Source organism: Pimephales promelas, chromosome 23, assembly GCF_988280905.1.
Source record: "Pimephales promelas chromosome 23, fPimPro1.hap1.1, whole genome shotgun sequence".
In the NCBI taxonomy this organism is placed as follows: domain Eukaryota; kingdom Metazoa; phylum Chordata; class Actinopteri; order Cypriniformes; family Leuciscidae; genus Pimephales; species Pimephales promelas.
In genome coordinates, this window is record NC_142791.1 from 10,863,578 (window position 1) to 10,883,264 (window position 19,687).

The 19,687-nt window shown below is 40.8% G+C and overlaps 1 protein-coding gene across 1 annotated transcript; it reads right to left on the reverse strand.

The window, feature by feature from the left end:
* Positions 1 to 2,096: 2,096 nt before the first annotated feature.
* On the reverse strand, positions 2,097 to 18,204 carry bnip3lb (BCL2 interacting protein 3 like b). The gene is made up of 6 exons (XM_039676751.2): positions 17,936 to 18,204; positions 11,432 to 11,651; positions 5,273 to 5,345; positions 5,073 to 5,170; positions 4,438 to 4,587; positions 2,097 to 2,682 (listed from the first exon to the last, which is right to left on the reverse strand). The coding sequence occupies exons 1-6, from the start codon at positions 17,988 to 17,990 to the stop codon at positions 2,634 to 2,636; spliced, it is 645 nt and encodes a 214-aa protein (XP_039532685.1). The 5' UTR covers positions 17,991 to 18,204; the 3' UTR covers positions 2,097 to 2,633.
* Positions 18,205 to 19,687: the final 1,483 nt, after the last annotated feature.

Below are 19,687 nucleotides of genomic sequence, written 5' to 3' on the forward strand. Positions count from 1 at the left end.
TTGACCCTGTGAGAATTCGCCAATAAGAACGTATGTTAAAAAACAACTCCATACATGCAATTCTATAATTAAACAATGAAAGCTTGTTTCTGCCACTGAATAAAAAAAATGAGGTAATTGCAACTTTTTCTCTCACAATTGTACATTCATCTTACAGTTCTGAGAAAAAGTCAGAATTGCAAGAAAAAGTCAGAATTGCTGACTTGAGATAGGTTATAGAAGGTTATAGGTCAGAATTGCAAGTATATATCTCACAATTCTGACTTCATAACACACAATTGCGACTCCACATCACACAATTCTGAGAAATAAAAGTTTAAATTGTGAGATAAAAAGTTACAATTACCTTTTTTTTTTTTTTTCAGTGGCGGAAAAAAACTTCCATATTGGGTGTGTGTGTCATTATATTTGCGTTAAAGGTGGTTGATTAACGTTAATGTTATCTAACCATAGATGAAGTTGTCTAAATAAATATTTATTTTTTTTTACTTTTGGAAAAACAAACACAAACAAATGCACACATGGAAGATGACTTTGAAAATAAATGAATAAGTGATGTGTATGAAGCATAGACGGTATGAAGTCAAACATAATAATAATAATAATAATAAAAAAAATCCAAACAAAATAAAACACAAAACAGTCACTGAAATTCAGATTGTTCTTTAAATTTTAATTTGAAAATTTTGTCATTATCCAACAGGGATGAAAAAAAGGGTCTGTTAAACCAATAAACTTCATTTTACAATCACATCGCAGTCTGAAGAAACCATCTCCAAATAGAAGAGTAGCCTATAACTCATTTCTTTCCTACCACAATTTTCGAATACAGATATAAACACAATGTTTTAACTATCCTGTACCTTCTCTTCTACTTTGCCTTGGTAAAGACTTCAAAAAAATCCAAACAAACAAAGCATATGAGAAACCTTCCAAAAGTCACATTCACAAATAAGATGGTGCAAAATAACAAAACGGAAAAGCTTGTGGAACAGAACACACGCATGATAACAGGAAATGATGACAGGATTCTGTATCTAACATGATTAAGGAGACGAGGCACAAAGTTTATAAAAGTTGAGCTCTCAGTTGATTTTGGCAGCTGTGTTCGAGGACAAGTAATTCCTTAGATAGATATTGAAGACAAAAAGAAACTGGTTTGCACATCCAAAATACACTTAAAAAGAGACAAAAACACAACTAGACTTGAGAATAATTTCACTTCGGGGTTGAAAACACAAACGATATAGGACTGGGGTTTTCATGTCCAGGATAACAGTCACCTGTGGCGCTGGAGTGTTAGTGTTCAATAAATGTGTGCGACTATGACTCTGTAAGTGTGCGAGGTCAATAACTCGCGTGAGAATTATTAAAATTATGTCATCATTATTCAACCTTATGTAAGTCCAAGTACATAGATATTTTAAAGAAATCAAAGCTGCTCTCTTCAGTTTATCTCCATTCACTTCCATTGTATGCTCAAAGCTGCTTCTTTTGTGCTCCACAGAAAAAAAAAGAAAATCAAGCAGGTTTGGAATGACATTAAGTTGAGTAATTAATGACAGAATATTGTTTTTGGGTGAACCATCCCTATAATTGAAGAAAGGTTTCTCTTGCACTGATGCCCTTAAGTTAAGTGTATGAAAATTCTAGAAAGTTTGACACGGCTATGACAACATGGCAAAATACCAAAGCTGTTGTCCTTGTTAGCAAGATCCTCTTAGCTTTGAATGCAATCCAGCTCAATGCTAATGGTAAATTGTGAGGTATTGCAAAATGTTCTGAATCACTAGGTCATGATATGTACTTTATGTGAAGAAACTATAGGCAAACAAATGACAGAACAAACAATAAAATAACAATAGCGTTTGTTTTCCATACAGGGATCCGTTAGTCCCATCCGTCCGGTTTTTATGTACGTTTATGCAATGAAATATTTAAAAATATATGCATCAGATATTTCAATGTAACAGGTGCTGAATCTATGAGGGTTGTGTAAAAGATTATGCAAAACTTGGTATAAAATTGTATGCCATACAGTCATAAACGTGTGTCAGCTATTGATTTTCAGTCTTCACCAGATGAGCTTGGGATCTACGGAGAGCCCTATCCTTCCCAAAACACTTCCAGGTCCAGCATCCTGGCAATCTGCCCATAAATTAAATAAAAATAACTAAATGGATAGCATTTCTAGTAAAAAAATCAAATCTTAGCTATCACTCAGGCATGCTTCAATAAGTCACATTTTGGTTGATCCCATTTGAGGATCCTTTATGACTCGTGAGTGGCTCCCTCTTGGGTCATGTGATCAGAACAGAAAGGGGTGCTAAACAGACACATTGCTGCCTCCTAGCCGAGCTAGCGCAGAGCTAGCGTGTGCGTGTTTGGGTTTCCCCAAATACTTTCCAAAATGAGATGCTTTTACTAAATGGGGTGTTAAAAAAGGGATACAAAGAGTGATAAACAAGAAAGGGCCTGAAATGAAGAAAGGTTTATCACTGATACTTCTAGGCATGGCAAGGTTGGATAAAGGGAAAGAAAGAAAGGGGCAGCAGGGGGGCTTCTTCGTACAAACTGCTACCTTCTCCCTAATCCACCTGGGCCATGCCTGAGGCACTCGATTGGATTTGTGTTCAAATGGAGCTTGCAGTGGGAGTTGTCAGTCTTTTCCCGATATAGACCCTGCATTAGAGATAGAGTGTGAGATGCAAAACAAAAGAAAGAGAAATGTAAAAAGTCAGACACTTTACATGTTGAATCTTACACTGTTGTCAAGCTACATACTCATCAGGGGTGTGTGAATTAAACACTAGGTGTGGTCTCATTTACACATTTTTCTGCAAGGTCAAAATTGAGCAATTTCAATAGGAATCCGCGTTAGTCAGGTAAAATTGTCATGTTGACCAACAGAAAGCTGCGTGGTTTGAAAGTGACTTCATTTACAGCTAGAATATTGACAATAGACTTTTTATGTCTGCGAAATTTCACTTAAACTTCTCTAATGTAGGCTGCAGTGTTCAAACAGGTGATTGCCGAACCGCTTAAGGTCCACATGATGCTTATCGCAAACGAAACTGCGAAAAATTTCCAAAATCGGCAAGCTGCAATCTGATAGGCTGGTCAGGATGCTTAGGTTTATTATTGGTCCACTGGGGAACAGAGTTGTATTTTCAAGCTACTGGGCTATTTGGAATTGCGATGACAAAATTTCATGTTATAATGCATTTTTGAGTTCCGTGCTCATAAATGACTGAGTCAAGTCGCATTTACAAATGTGGGAAAGGTGAAATTCTTTGGAAGGGGTGTGTGTTTTTTTTTTAAACACTGTGGAAAAATACTGATGTATGTCATATAATATATCTGTAATCTATAGAAATGAGTGAGCGAAAAGCAAGTAGTGAATGAAGGATTTTCCAAGTTATTTTAATTTGACAAATATTTCAATCATCTTAAAGGAGTAGTTCGCTTTTGAAAAAAAAAACTTTTGCTGATAATTTACTCACCCCCATGTCATCCAAGATGTCCATGTCATTCTTTCTTCAGTCGAAAAGAAATTAAGGTTTTTGATGAAAACATTCCAGCATTTTTCTCCATATAATGCACTTCAGTGGGAACCAAACGTTTCCATGTCCAAAAGACAGTTTCAGTGCAAACTGTTCAAAGGGCTTTAAACGATTCCACACGATGATTCAAGCGAAACGATCACTCATTTAATAAAAAAAAAATAACAAAGTTTAAGTTTTATAAGCTCAAATGGTCGCCTTGCTCTGTTCTGTGTTGTGTGTTCGTGACTTTCCTTTTGGAACTCGTTCATCAAAATGAACAAATCTTTTTCCGAGTCATTTGGTTCATTCAACGAACGAAATGAACTAATTGACTCGGAAAAATTTTTTTGTTCATTTTGATGAACGAGTTCGAACGAGCTCGACCCTTTGAACAGTTTGCAGTTTGTCTGAAAGTGTCTTTTGGAACTTGAACCGTTTGGTTCCCACTGAAGTGCATTATATGGAGAAAAATGCTGGAATGTTTTCATCAAAAACCTTTATTTCTTTTCGACTGAAGAAAGAAAGACATGGATATCTTGGATGACATAGGGGTGAGTAAATTATCAGCAAAAGATTTTTGAAAAGTGAACTACTCCTTTAAATTTGTGATGTAGGGAACAGCTAAAAGACAACACGTGTTGCGTTAATTACCTTCACGGTTTGCTTTTTGTTTTGGTCAGATATGCAATTTTTATCATTTTGTTTTTTCAAATGTAGTTATTTGGGTTTGTTGTTGTATGTTGGAATAATTGTCTTGGAGTTTTTTTTTGGCAACTTCCATGTTATGATTATGAATGTTTAACATGTTGTAGTAACAAAAGCCGTACATAGGTGCACTTGAAGGCAGCTTATACTAGGTGTGAAGTGTGATTGTGTTTGAAGGTTTATCTACCCGAGACCCAGGACTAGGATGTGGGACAGAAGCAGCGAGGGGATAAACACTTTGAGGAACTCAGCAGAGAAGATGCCTCCTTTCTTCATGGCTCCTGTCTTCCTCATGCTGAGAGTCACTGAACGTCGCGGGTGCCGGAAATGAAACTCCCTGTCAGACAGATAAACCCAACACATCAACAACACAGCATCATACTGCTTTACCTCAAGATCACTACAGCGCAAACTCAGGCTGTTTTTTTTCTTTTTTTTCTGGCTTTTCTTCTATATTTGGATCTTTGAGGGTTAAGAAGTTTTGTTTGGACCAGAATGCTGACTATTTGGGCATTTTGACTGAAACCTTAGATTGTGACCTGTGGAAATATCTGTATGCCAGCAGGATTATTATAGTGAACTAAAACTAAAGATAAAACTATTTTAAATTCATTACTTGAATTAAAATAATCATTAACTGAAATAAAATAAAGTATAAAAAAAACTTGCCAAGACAACATTTCTCAATGTAATTTAGTTTAATCTGCTGCGCAACTAAAACTTGATGTGAAGCTAAAACTGAAATAAAAACGAATAAAACTATACTATTAAATATGATTAAAAACTAGTATATCAATGACACTAAAATAATACTAGTCTTACTTGGGTGGAACATTCTCTGGTCTACTTGACCAGTCTGACACCCGATCCGAATCCTTCATTAAGATGTCATCATCCCTGATCTTCTCCATGACGAAATCCTGAGGGACACACACACACACACACACAAAGACAGACAGGTAATGAAGATAAGCCAGAGAACGTTCCATAAGATGATCCACAATGTTCTCGAGAGGAAGTACCTGACTGTCTCTCCTCATGTCCACGTCGAAGATGATCTGCCCTTCATCCTGAGGACTGGGGGGTCGAGGAGGGCTGTGGGAGCCAGCAGTTCGGAGTATGTTAAGACATGCCTTAAATTTCATTCTGTTCCTTACACAAAGTTTTCATATGACTTCAGAAGACAACTTTTATGATAATTAGTTGCAATTTTTGTCCTTTTATGGCAATATGAATCACCTATCTGTTTCATAGTATGGGAAAGAGCAGCTTGGACATTTTTCTAAACATCTTTTGTGTTTCACAGGTCATACTAATTTGGGAATGAGAATCAATGTTTTTGTTGTGTGTGTGTGTGTCTGTGAAAGAACCATGACTATAGTGTGTGAGAGGAATTAAGCCTGTGTACATATGAGAAAGAAACACTGTATTCCTAGAGTAAACATCCTGAATCACATGATTCACTGAGTCTGAATGAGATAAGGGTTATTATGGCCATATCTTATCAGTGTGAGGTCAGTGTGACAAAGTGTTATTTCATATGGATGTGTCACAGATTCAGAGGAGTCCAGAGTAGGTTGCAGAAATAACTCAAAACTTTAATAAGAAAATTAATCACCGCCTCACAGGCTGAATAACAGAAAATGTCTTTTCACAGAAGAGAACAGAAAGTAGCTCTGCAGATGGAGATAAGGGGCCTCAGCTGGCCACCCAGAGTGGTCGGGAGCTATGGAACTGGTACAGCGCTCCTGTAGTCAGACCCTCAGCTACTCTCCTCGGCGACTGCTGAGAGTAACACAGAAGCAGTATAGCACAGCGGTAGGCAATGATCCTCTCAGACACACAGGACCAGACTGGACAGGACAAAACAGGACTGGTGGAAAAATTACTCAAAGAAGTCAAACAACAGCGATCCAACATACGTTAGGGTCAAACAATAATCCGACAATTCAGACAAGAAAGAGAGGGCTAGAAGTAGCGTGGAGATGAGGAGAAGATAGAGAACAGGTGTGTAGTTGATGAGAAAATGAGAAACAGCTGACGGTAATGAAAGGAGGAGAAAATAGAAGTGTAGGCGTGTGGAAAGAGAAGAAATGACGAAGTCTAACCGGCAGAGGGAGACAAAGGAAAGAAAACAGAAAGAAAGAACCAGACTCATGACAGTACCCTCTCCTCAAGGTGCGCCACCTGGCGCACCAGAGGATGACTGACGGGCGCGAAGGAAGTCGTCAATCAGCGAGCGGTCCAGGACGTCCCGGGAGGGGATCCAGCATCTCTCCTCAGGACCATACCCCTCCCAATCGACCAAAAACTGATGACCCCTCCCCCTGGGGCGAACGTCGAGTAATCTGCGGACACGGTAAATGGGAGCACCCTCGACACGGACCGGAGACAAGACAGGACGCGGAGGAGCGCGAACTACGGGCTTTAAATTAGAAACATGGAACACCGGATGGACCCGACGCAGACTGGCCGGCAATCTCAATCTGACCGCGACCGGACTATGGACCCTAACAACGCGGAATGGTCCAATGAATTTGGGAGCGAGCTTGCGCGAGGGATATTGAAGAGGGAGGTTGGCAGTCGAAAGCCAAACCCTCTGACCACAAGCATATCGCGGACTCTTGATTCGACGCTTATTAGCGGCTCGAAGAGTGACAGAGCGAGACTTACAGAGTGCAGCTCTAACCATTCTCCAAGTTCGTCTACAGCGCTGGATGAAAGCTAGGGCGGAAGGCACCTTGGACTCCAAATCGGAGGATGGAAAAAGCGGAGGCTGGTATCCTAAACAACTCTGAAAGGGCGAAAAGCCGGTCGCAGACGCTGGAGCGGAGTTATAGGCATACTCAGCCCACGAAAGTTGTTCCGCCCAGGACGCGGGATTGCGAAAAGCTAAACAGCGTAATAGGCGGCCAATCGTCTGATTAGCGCGTTCGGCCTGACCGTTCGTCTGGGGATGATACCCAGAGGAGAGACTGACCGACGCGCCAATGAGGCGACAGAATTCCTTCCAGAAGAGAGACGAGAATTGCGGTCCCCTATCCGAAACTACGTTCTCCGGAAGACCATGGATCCTAAAAACGTGATCCACAACGACCTGAGCGGTCTCCTTGGCGGACGGAAGTTTAGGCAACGGGACGAAATGGGCGGCTTTGGAAAAACGGTCAATTACAGTGAGAATGACCTGGTTACCCCTGGAGAGAGGAAGCCCAGTGATAAAATCAAGCGCAATTTGAGCCCATGGACGAGATGGGACAGGAAGAGGCCTAAGAAACCCCGCCGGAGGTCTATTAGAACCCTTAGTCTGGGCGCAGATCGAACAGGAGGCTATGAAACGCCGAATGTCACGTTCGCGAGAGGGCCACCAAAACCTCTGTTTGACCGCGGCGATCGTACCCCTGACCCCCGGGTGGACGAACAATTTAGAAGAATGTCCCCACTGGATTACGGCGCGGCGGGCAGATGGGGGAACAAATAAAAGACCCTTAGGACAAAGCCGCGGCGTTCGAGTGTGAGACAGCGTACGCTTAACCAGACGTTCGATTCCCCAGATGGCCGCGCCTACTATCACCCCCTGGGGGAGAATCCCCTCCTCCGTAGGCATGGTCTCAGGGGAAGGAAACTGACGTGAGAGAGCATCAGGCTTCTGATTCTTGGACCCCGGCCGAAAAGAGATGGTAAAATCAAAGCGCGTAAAGTAAAGGGACCAACGAGCTTGACGGGCGTTAAGCCTTTTGGCAGAACGGATGTACTCGAGGTTCTTATGGTCGGTCCAAACTATGAACGGAACAACCGATCCCTCCAGCCAATGACGCCACTCCCCCAAAGCAAGACGAATAGCTAAGAGCTCTCGATTCCCCACATCATAATTCCGCTCGGCGGGGGTAAGACGATGTGAGAAAAAAGCGCAGGGGTGGATCCGCTCATCAACGGGGGAGCGTTGAGAGAGGATAGCCCCCACACCCACCTCCGACGCGTCGACCTCGACAATGAATTGTCTCTCCAAATCTGGAGTGATAAGAATAGGAGCGGAAGAAAAGAGAAATTTGAGACGCTCAAAAGCCGCCTGGGCGGCAACAGTCCAGGAGAACTGTGACTTAACCGACGTGAGCGCGGTGAGGGGAGCCGCAATCTGACTAAAACCCCGGATAAACCGTCGATAAAAATTCGCGAACCCCAAAAACCGCTGAAGAGCGACACGAGACTCGGGGATTGGCCAGTCAATAACTGCACGAACCTTGACAGGATCCATACTAATCCCCTGAGCGGAGATAACGGAGCCGAGGAACGTAACCGTAGGGGCGTGAAAGGTGCATTTCTCGGCTTTAACAAAAAGACGGTTCTCTAAAAGACGCTGAAGGACCTGTCTAACGTGCTGTACATGAACTTGGAGAGTAGGAGAGAAAATGAGAATATCGTCTAGGTAGACGAACACGAACAGATTTAACATGTCCCTGAGGACATCATTTATGAGCGCTTGAAACACGGCGGGTGCGTTGACCAAACCGAACGGAAGGACGCGATATTCGAAGTGCCCCAAAGGGGTATTAAACGCCGTCTTCCACTCGTCACCCTCCTTGATGCGGATCAAATGATAGGCGTTACGGAGGTCTAGTTTTGTGAAGAACTGCGCTCCTTGCAAGATCTCAAAAGCCGAAGACATGAGAGGTAACGGGTACCTGTTCTTAACGGTAATGGCGTTCAGACCTCTGTAATCTATGCAAGGACGCAGCGAACCATCCTTCTTCTTCACAAAAAAAAACCCTGCCCCAGCTGGAGAAGTAGAAGGAGCGATAAGACCCGCGTTCAACGACTCAGAGAGATACTTCTCCAGAGCCTTGCGCTCTGGTGCGGAAAGAGAATAGAGCCTTCCCCGGGGGGGCGTGGTTCCCGGGAGAAGCTCTATACTACAGTCGTATGGCCGGTTGGGAGGTAGAGATGCGGCCCGGGAGCGACTGAAAACCGCCCGCAGATCGAAGTACTCCTCCGGAACCCCGGTCAAATCCCCCGGATCTTCCTGAAAGACAGAAACAGAGGACACGGGAGAAACAGCAGACACAAGACACTTAACATGGCAGGAAAGCCCCCAGGACAGTATAAAATTCTTAGACCAATCAATCTGGGGATTGTGTTCGTTGAGCCACGGATGGCCTAAAACTAAGGGAGTGTGAGGAGAACTAAAAATTAGAAAGGAAATTGTCTCTGTGTGGTTGCCAGATACGGTGAGACTCACCGGTGCTGTGGTACAGCAAACCTGGGCAAGAATACTGCCATCCAGGGCGAAAACAGAGAAAGGGTCCTGCAGATCAACAAGTGGAATCCCCTGCTCGAGGGCCCAGTCCCTGTCCATAAAATTTCCCTCCGCCCCAGAGTCAATCAGAGCAGAACAGGTGGCAGAAGAGCGAGCCCAGCGGAGACTCACAGGCAGCGTCGTGCGAGAGCGCGGAAGAGGGTCTAAGGAGGATGCGCTCACCAGTCTCCCTCTCATGACTGGTGAGCTCTGCCTTTTACTGGACACGCGGTAACAAAGTGCTTGTCAGAACCGCAGTAAAGGCAGAGACGGTTGATGATCCGGCGCTGGCGTTCGGTAGCAGAGATTCTTATCCCTCCCAGCTGCATAGGCTCAGAATCAGGAGGAGACAGCGGAGCGTTGACAAAGTTCACCGGTGTAGGCATGTTGCTGGAGTGGCGCGCGCGTTGACGCAGTTCGAAGCGCTTCTCCACCCGTAACGCCGAGTCCATCAGAAGATCGAGACTAGTAGGAACCTCCCGGGCCAGAACCTCGTCCCTTATTTCGGCGTTGAGACCCTCTGTAAAACGAGCCACCAGAGCCGGCTCATTCCACCCGCACGAAGTAGCGAGGGTTCGAAACTCCACGGAGAAATCAGAAACGGTGCGTCGTCCCTGACGCAATGAAGAAAGAGCACGGGAGGCTTCGGGGCCATGAACGGAGCGGTCAAAGACACGCAGCATCTCCTCCCTAAAGCGTGAGTAATGACTCAGACATTCTCCCTCAGCGTTCCAGACCGCGGTTCCCCATTCGCGGGCCCTGCCCTTTAGAAGGGAGATTACGTAGGCGATGCGAGAGCGTTCTCTGTCGTAGGTCGTTGGCTGGAGAGAAAACACCACCTCGCATTGGGTCAGAAAAGGCAGACACTCCGTCGGTTCGCCGGCGTAACAAGGAGGATTATTTACCCGTGGTTCAGGTAACTCCGGGTTAACAGAGCGAGTAACCTCCAGACGGATTACATGAAGCTGCTGGGAAAGATCGGCTACTTGTGCTGATAAAGAGTCCACAGCGCGGCGAGCCGAGGTGAGCTCCTCGTCGTGCCTCCCCAGCAGTGCTCCCTGCATCTCCACGGCTGCTTGAATGGGATGATCGCCAGCCCGCTCCATCCTTGTGGTCGGATTATTCTGTCACAGATTCAGAGGAGTCCAGAGTAGGTTGCAGAAATAACTCAAAACTTTAATAAGAAAATTAATCACCGCCTCACAGGCTGAATAACAGAAAATGTCTTTTCACAGAAGAGAACAGAAAGTAGCTCTGCAGATGGAGATAAGGGGCCTCAGCTGGCCACCCAGAGTGGTCGGGAGCTATGGAACTGGTACAGCGCTCCTGTAGTCAGACCCTCAGCTACTCTCCTCGGCGACTGCTGAGAGTAACACAGAAGCAGTATAGCACAGCGGTAGGCAATGATCCTCTCAGACACACAGGACCAGACTGGACAGGACAAAACAGGACTGGTGGAAAAATTACTCAAAGAAGTCAAACAACAGCGATCCAACATACGTTAGGGTCAAACAATAATCCGACAATTCAGACAAGAAAGAGAGGGCTAGAAGTAGCGTGGAGATGAGGAGAAGATAGAGAACAGGTGTGTAGTTGATGAGAAAATGAGAAACAGCTGACGGTAATGAAAGGAGGAGAAAATAGAAGTGTAGGCGTGTGGAAAGAGAAGAAATGACGAAGTCTAACCGGCAGAGGGAGACAAAGGAAAGAAAACAGAAAGAAAGAACCAGACTCATGACAGGATGTTTATAGCACCACTCTCTATCTATGAGGTCATTAAATTTAAGGTGTGAACTTTTGACAAGTGCAGATGATATATGTGCATGTGGACTCTTAAAGGGATAGTTCACCCAAAATGTTTTGCTATAAATGACATCAATGTGTTGTCTACCTGCCGCACGAGGAGTTACTGCGGCTGGATTCGTGCTGGGCATCCAGCAGGATTTTTTCCATGTCTCCATTGTGGATGGAAGACGATGAGGGAACGTGTTCCAGCCCCCCGACCATCCCGTCATCCTCCTCTACAACCTGGTCTAAAGGGGGCGGCACTGAGGCGCTTGAGGAAGACAGAGATGCAGCGTTTCTGTTCATCTCCAGCTCTACCCATGACCCTAAAAAAAGACATCACAAAAATATCACACCAATAAATATTTTTAAGAAAATGTTTTCAGCTATGAGAATATATGTATGCACTGAATATCACAAAGCTTCATATTTTGATTCATAATTAATTCCCCCAAATCATTCTTTGTTCATTAGACACTGAAAGCCGTTTTAGGACATTTTTTTTTTCATTTTAATATTGTGGATTTATTTATTATTATTTTATTTTTTATTTTTATCATGTGTAGTATTCATGCATTACTAGTAAATTATTTTTTTCAAAGTTGAAATGTCTTTAACATGACGTTAATGTGGCGCTCATGGCAAACGATACACAACAAACAGAATGAAGTCGTGACGTAACAACCAAATGACGAATTATGTATAATGATTTAGAAAAAAAATGGAAATGTCCAGAGAGATCGGGATATATATTTTTTTCCCTCAGCTGTAGGAAACATGTAACTGTGTTTATAGCACTGATTATTTAAATATTTTCTGCTAAAATTATAATTAAACTCTGTAAGATCATGTAGTTGATCCCATTAAAAATACGCAAACGCCCACAAGGGTTTTATTACTTCTAGTAATTTTCCTTAGATGTAAATTTTAAAGGCATAAACATAGTAAGACTTTTATTCAGCAAGGACCCAATCAACTGATCAAAAGAGAGTATATATAATGTTAGAAAATATGTAAATATTTTTTTTAAACATCAAATCAGCATATTAGATTTCTAAAGGATCATGTGACACTGAAGACTGGAGTAACGATACTGAAAATTCAGCTTTGGAACTAATTGAATTTTAAAATATATTGAAATAGAAAACAGACTGAATAACAACTGTAGAATCATTGAGCATTAGAGACTTAAAACATGAACAAAAATCTTACCAGCCCCAAACAGTAGTACATCTGCTTAAAGGCACAGTATACAAGTTTCACCGCTAGAGGTCGCTTATTCAAAACAACAACAAAGGCGTAGCTTGATGATGTCATAAATGAGCGTGGAATCATGGGAGTTGTCGTCTTCACCTACACAGCTGATGGAAATCAATCCGACGGCCCTCAAACACTAATCCTTTTCATGCATGAGCTACAGTATTAAAGATTTATTAACATTACTGTGGTATGAAGCAGGGCGGAGACGTCCGCTTGGGAGATTTTACGTTGCTGTTTTTATTATGCTTACGTCGCCGTCGGCCGCTACCGCTTATGCGTTAGCTCAGTGGCTATTATGAGACGCTTAGCTAGATCAATCATATTAATACCAGTTGGATGACTTGTGTTGCAAAATGGCATGCATTAAAACATTGCATGGTGGTGAAAATATTGTTTTACTGTTACGAAAAATAAAGCTCTTTCTGATTATGTTGTCAGCCACATGACAAAATAGTGCTGTCTGATTAACCGTGTTGAGCTAACAATGATAGTTGCTCACCTGTCCAATAAAACATACCAATAATATATCTTTGGAAATCGAGGGTAATGCGGATATGACATCATTGACAGCCCACGGGGTGTTAGACTGGTTAAAATAGCTGATTTCTCTGGATTTAAACATTGTTGGAAACATTTAGGACAAGTCACCAAAATATATAACATTGTTCTAGTGATTTTGGGATATTTTAATCCAAAAATTGTACATATTGCGCCTTTAAAATTAATTCTGTTAGTATGTAGATGACCTCAAAGCAACCAGATAAAAATTCAAAATTATTGACGCTGATTTTTTAAATGTAATACAGTACAAAAATGCTGTATTATAATAATGAGAATCAACACCGATTACTAGAAAAGCAATCTGGTAAAGACAATTTGATAGGCAAATGTACTAACGTTGCAATGCAACAACAACAAAAAATAGATTAAAAAATAAATAAATGACACTGTTTCCACTGTATCCTGAGACAGTGGGTTCTTCCTGTAAGTCTATGTTGGTCTTGACTTAACTTCTATTTACTGTGTGGTGAAAGGGCAGTAAATGCCTCCGGCTCATTACGAGCCCACTAATATACATTTCACACCTGACCTCACTGCCACACACACACAGTAGGCTACATGAGTCTGAACAGGAACACGCCTGATAAACACAAACACAGACTCCTTTCATGCATGAGACAGGGATGAGGACGGGACGTTTTCCGCGTTCCCCTTTCCCCCACATCTGCTGTGCTGTCTCATCAGAAACCTCTGTGTTATCGCACAGTGAATCCTCTGTTTACCACTGACTTAACACGCCGCTCCTGTTCACTGCTGACCAACCAGGATGAGCTAAGTATAAACCGAATGCCTAGCAAGCCAAAGCCCCACTTGCAGGAAAACAAAAAGAGGAAGACAAAGAAGGTCCACATGACTTCCATGGGTTGAGCAAACATGGATCATGTGACATGGTTCCTGCATTGACTTTATTCGACTTCGCTGGTGAAACTCGACTGACCTTTGTCTCAGTCCACTGACACAAACAGTGTTGCTATGGCAGCAGGCGAGCTGAACAGTCTGGCCAGCGGTGGAACATGTTGATTTGGCTGGCATCGGGAAACAGACATAGATCAAAAGATCAGATCTATGATAGTATTACAGAGGCTTATGCTAAAGCATCAGGGCTGCAACGTGATAGATGTGTGGCCATGCTACACAAACATCCGTAGTAAGACGGCTAAATCTTACAAAAAATACTTATAGCTATTATAGCTATAGCAAAAAAGTCATTTTTGTATTATGTGATTCGAATTTAGCACATTTTACCCCAAATTCTCATTATTATATGTTGTTGTTGTTAATAATGATGATTCATAATAGATTTTTTATTAAAATATTACATTTTTATTGTATACTGGGTGAAATATACATACATGCATACATACACAAGACTTCTATTCGTACCAAAGCTGCATTTAGTATTAAATAGAAAAAAAAAAAAAAAACAGTGTCACATGATCTTCAGAAATTATTCAACTATGCTGATTTGCTGCTCAAGTAATATTTCTTATTATTATCAATGTTGAAAACAGCTTATTATTTTTGGGCAAACCATGATACATGTTTTTCAGAATTATTTTCTGAATAGAAAGTTTGAAAGAACAGCATTCATTTGAAATAGAAATCTTTTGATATAATAAATGTCTTTGCGGTCACTTTTGATCAACTGCACAATGCATCCTTGCTGAATAAAAGTAATTTCTTTAAAAAAAATCATAATGACTCGAACTTAAACATCAACTTAAAATAGATACATAAAAAATAGATTACTTGATCACAGTTACATTGTCACCAGTGTTGGGGAAAGTTACTTTTAAAAGTAATCCTAAAAAAGTAACTAATTGTGTTACTTTCCTTTGCATTACTTTTTCTCACCTGGGCAGGACTTGCTTGTTTGTTTGTTTTTAACAACAAAAATTTACTATTTTTGACAAATGTTAAGGCCCTTTCACCAAAACTGAAATGCAAATTCACGCCTATACAGAATTTTAGTAGATTTTTTTTTTTTTTTTGCTTATTCATAAGGTTGAATTGGATCATCGAAGGTCAGCAGGAAAGAAATGTGTCAATAATAAAGTGAGATTAAATTCATAAAGTACACTTGCATTATTTGAAATATTTAATTATTGCAGCTTTGCGTAATATTCAGAGTTTGCACTCCACTATTTTTTTTCGTTTTTATAAATACTGAATCTGTTTTTGTGCCAGTGAAATGAGTAAATGCATGCTCACATTTAGTCTAAAACTACAGCATCCATCATGTTTACACACAACGCCTCCGCACTTTCTTCCAATTTTCTCAACATGCAGACTGGAGAGGTGTGTTAGTCAATAAATGGGAAAACAAAGTAACTTGCATTACTTATTTGAAAAAGTTACTCAGACATTTAATGGGTTACTTTACTCATTACTTGAAAAAGTAATCTGATTACATAACTTGTGTTACTTCTGCATTACCCCCAACACTGATTGCCCCAATAATATCAATACCTTGTTTAAAAAACTATTTTTTTACTTATAAGTAGAAAATACATTTTAGCCATTTAATATTTGACTAAACTGCAAATTACCAGACTACTTTTCAGAACAAACGTAGAACATGATCAACAACTTTTACTTTAAACAAGGTTAAAACACAATTTTTATAAAAAAATGAATATGTAATATTATTATATAGTATCCATACTTTTGAGTTTATGGAAGAAATATGGCCCGTACATGTTCTTGACAGGTTTTGAGATTAATCTATGACTCTTTACACGTCCTCCAGCTGGCAGTCATCAAGTCTAGTACACAGCAAGACTGATCCAAATGATAAAACCAACACTGTTTGCAAAACGCTGAGCCATCTGTTGCACACCCAAAGAATCTGGCCAACATGAAGATGTCATTTCACTTTCCCTAAAGAATCTCCCCGATTCACTTTTCACCACTAGTGCATTTGAAAGCTGTGGTCGTCACACAGAAGAAAGTCTGCCTCAGTTGTGGGAAACCAAGCGTTTTATGATAATGGGACTGTGATGATTTTTCATAATTCCTTGAGAAGATAGACCTACAGGTTTTAAAAAAGTGTGAAAAACCCCTGTATGTACACAAATTTATAAATGAATATAAATACTGATACTTATATTTTTAATATTCAATCTGTGATGTTAGTGGATGTTTTTCTTTTCTTTTTCTTTTTATTTCATTTTCCACATTATCTTTTACATTAATACATAATAAAAGTGATGATTATTCGTAGCCTATTCTTTCTTTCTTTCTTTTCCTCCAATGTGTTTTTATTAAAGAAATATATTCAAAATTTCAAAACAGAACAATTATTTATTTTTCAAAATATATAATATGATGTGATATGCACTTTGTTATTTGTCATGACTCATTCTTCTAAATTTCCACGTCCAATTCTATTCCTTGACTTTCTTTCTGCCACTTAATTTCCACACACACAGACAACAGTCTGGACCACATTCGCTTCTGCTAAGAATAGAATTACGAATACTACTATGGCGAAAGCTTAGCTCATAAATATTAACCAAGTTCTGCTTACACTGCTTTGAGGCTCCCCTACACAGTTCGGTCACGTAGCTTAATCAATATTCATTTCCAGTAGTTTATTGGCCAGTTTACTAAAGTTCACAGTCTAACGTCTTCCTCTCAGCCAATCATCATGGCTTACTGGATCGGTGAGCGATTAATATTCATGACGCGAGCGCCTTCTCCATAGTAGAGTGTGTTAACTGTCGTCCTGAATTAGGGGTCACACACAGCTGTGAGGAAGACTAGTGCTTCTGTTACAGCTCGCACGTAGCTCACTCAGCATTACATTGCTTACATTATATGGCAGTTAAAGTAAACTTCTAAATATCAGTGGTCTGAATATTTAGACAGCGAGATTTAGCAGTCTGGTCTTTGCATTTCAGAAAGCATAACAGGAATTTCAACAAGATTTATTAGTATTTTAGGAGTCTCTCTAGTCTTTTAGGAATTTCCAATAATGTTGCGACCAACGTGTTTATATTGTGTCACTCCATACGAATGAACTGAAATGGTCTTTAAATAGTAGCGTGACAAATGTTTTTGGGTCAAATCCATAACGTTACAGAGAGTGCTAAATGGTTTGTCTGGATCTAACGTTAGACGTTAATGGCTTTTTTCTCGGCTTCAAGTTATTTATAACCGCATTTTACATGGTTTTTCGTCTGCAAGTGAATTAAATACTAGTTAAGTTAAATCAAAAGTGTTCAGAGGCCAATTACTTGACCAGTTTGTTTGCAACCTCGCGTAAACAAAGACCTTATTCGCTGCCACATGTCAAGCGTTTAGTTGACAAACAAATATGAATAAAATACTAGAGCACTCTCTCATTCTCACGCCAGAAAAAAACACAGGTTACATATTTAATGAAACAAATAAAATGAGGTTTCAAACATCCATAATCTCCATTTTCGAGTTGCTCTAGTTCGCCTTGTTGACATCGGCTATGGCCAGCCTACTGAAGAAGACGTAGAGTCAAACTACTGGTTTAGACAAAAGTCAATCACGTTTTAAGGCCCGCCTTAACACGCAACCTCAACGGTCATTGGACAGAACGCTTGTCAATTAACGTGACGCACTTGTTTGACATCAAACCCCGCCCTCCAACTGTAATGGCACAAAAATGTTGACTGGAACTAAAGAAAAACACAGGTTTTACATTAAGCAAACGAAGTAAAAGTATCAAAAATTCCAATACCTATACGTCAAAGGCTTCTTTAACAAAATTTATAGATGTCAGAACAATACAGCGAGGGGCTCCGGCAGTACATACCGTTTAATCCAGGATCCCCGTTGTTGTCTGCTGGAGCAGCAGCGTCGGACATCATCGTGCTATGTGTTGGGCGGCTTGCATAAGACTGACAACAGCACAGCACGAACACACTCTGCGCGTTCACGCGTGACGGTGCCTGACAGCAGATCGGAAGATCTGCGGAGCGAACCCTTTTAGATTCGTTAATAACAGTTTTCTGTGGCTGACCCCAGAACAGTGATGGGAGTGCAGATTTCGTGTAGCGCTAAAGTGACGCAAACGGGTACATATCTAATAACAAAGACACTGACATTACGTAAACCAAAGGAGTCAGGGGACTGCTTATTTATAAAACGCACGTGAATTATGGACACAGCTTGTCAATAAACTGAAATGCCATGGCAAGCCCATTTAATATTTTCTTAAAACCAGTGGGCCTATCTTTTGTTGTTACAGTAGTTTTTTAATCAGCAATTCAGCCAATAGTGACAACTTATTCAATGTCACTACTAACTTTTTATTTAACTGTGATTTATTTTGGTCCATAGAACATTTTTATTAGATACTCCCAACCCCCTACGATACAGTAACAAATTGCAACTTTTAGCCACTGAAATCTGTATCACACACACATATATATTCCAATTGTTGCTAATAAATATTTACTAGCTACCAGTATTAGTCCTTTAGTTAACTATTCAACTTATTGCAGATTCACTATTAGGCTACCCATTTATAGACTATGTGGAGATACTAATATTAGTACTACAGTTCTATGTAGTCGAACCAGAGTACTAACTTACGTCCATTAAACTCACCCTCTAAACCTCACTCCCATCTGGTTCATGGCACCAAATGTAAACAGTCCTACACAACCCACTTCAAACGGAATTCAAACCTGGGTCTCTGGCATGCTAACAAAGACTACAGGGCGCCACAGCTATCGCATCTCACGAGGTTTACACTCACAGCTCTTACTGGCCTACATCAGTTGCACTCACACCCCAAACCTCATTTCAATTTGGGTCACGACACCAAATGTAGCTGGTTCTACTCAACCCGCTTCGAGCGGAATTTAAAACCAGGGTCTGGAGTGGGAGGCGGACATGCTAATAAGAATGCTAAAGGCTGCAGTCAACTAGCACATCTCTTGAGACCAGGTGAGTGAGGTTTACACAGAGCTCTTACTGGCCTACCTCTGTTACATATACTTGTATTAAATAAAATGTAAATAGTTTGTAGTACATAAAATATAAGCTACTATATAACTAGCAAAACTGAAATTGGTAAATCTAACATGTGGATGAAAGGTCTCATTTTGTGGGCATATTTCTGCCTTCACTATGCAGTTTCCTTTTTCTTTTTAGTTTAATCACGCATTTAAAAAGATCAGATCAATCTTTATCATCTGAGAGGATATTTGCCTCCAAAATGCTCAGAGCAATCATCATACATGCACATTTTAAAATATAGAACCTCCCTTATTATCAATAGCATTTAATAATCCATATTGGTCTGACAACACTCAAATACAGTTCCGCACAAAACAAGCTTTGCACATTTCAAAGAAGGACATGAGTCTAGTATAATTGTTTGTTCCGTTTATAAATACCATTTCATTATCATAATCTCTATAATCTTTCTCAACGTGTATCTCTTGAGATAGAGAGAGTGTAGACGGGCATGAACCACAGAGGAAAATAAACCCTGTAAGGCTGAATGAGTGAGCAGTCCAACTGGAGTGTTATGTGCTTGAACAAGTGTAGCTTTAAG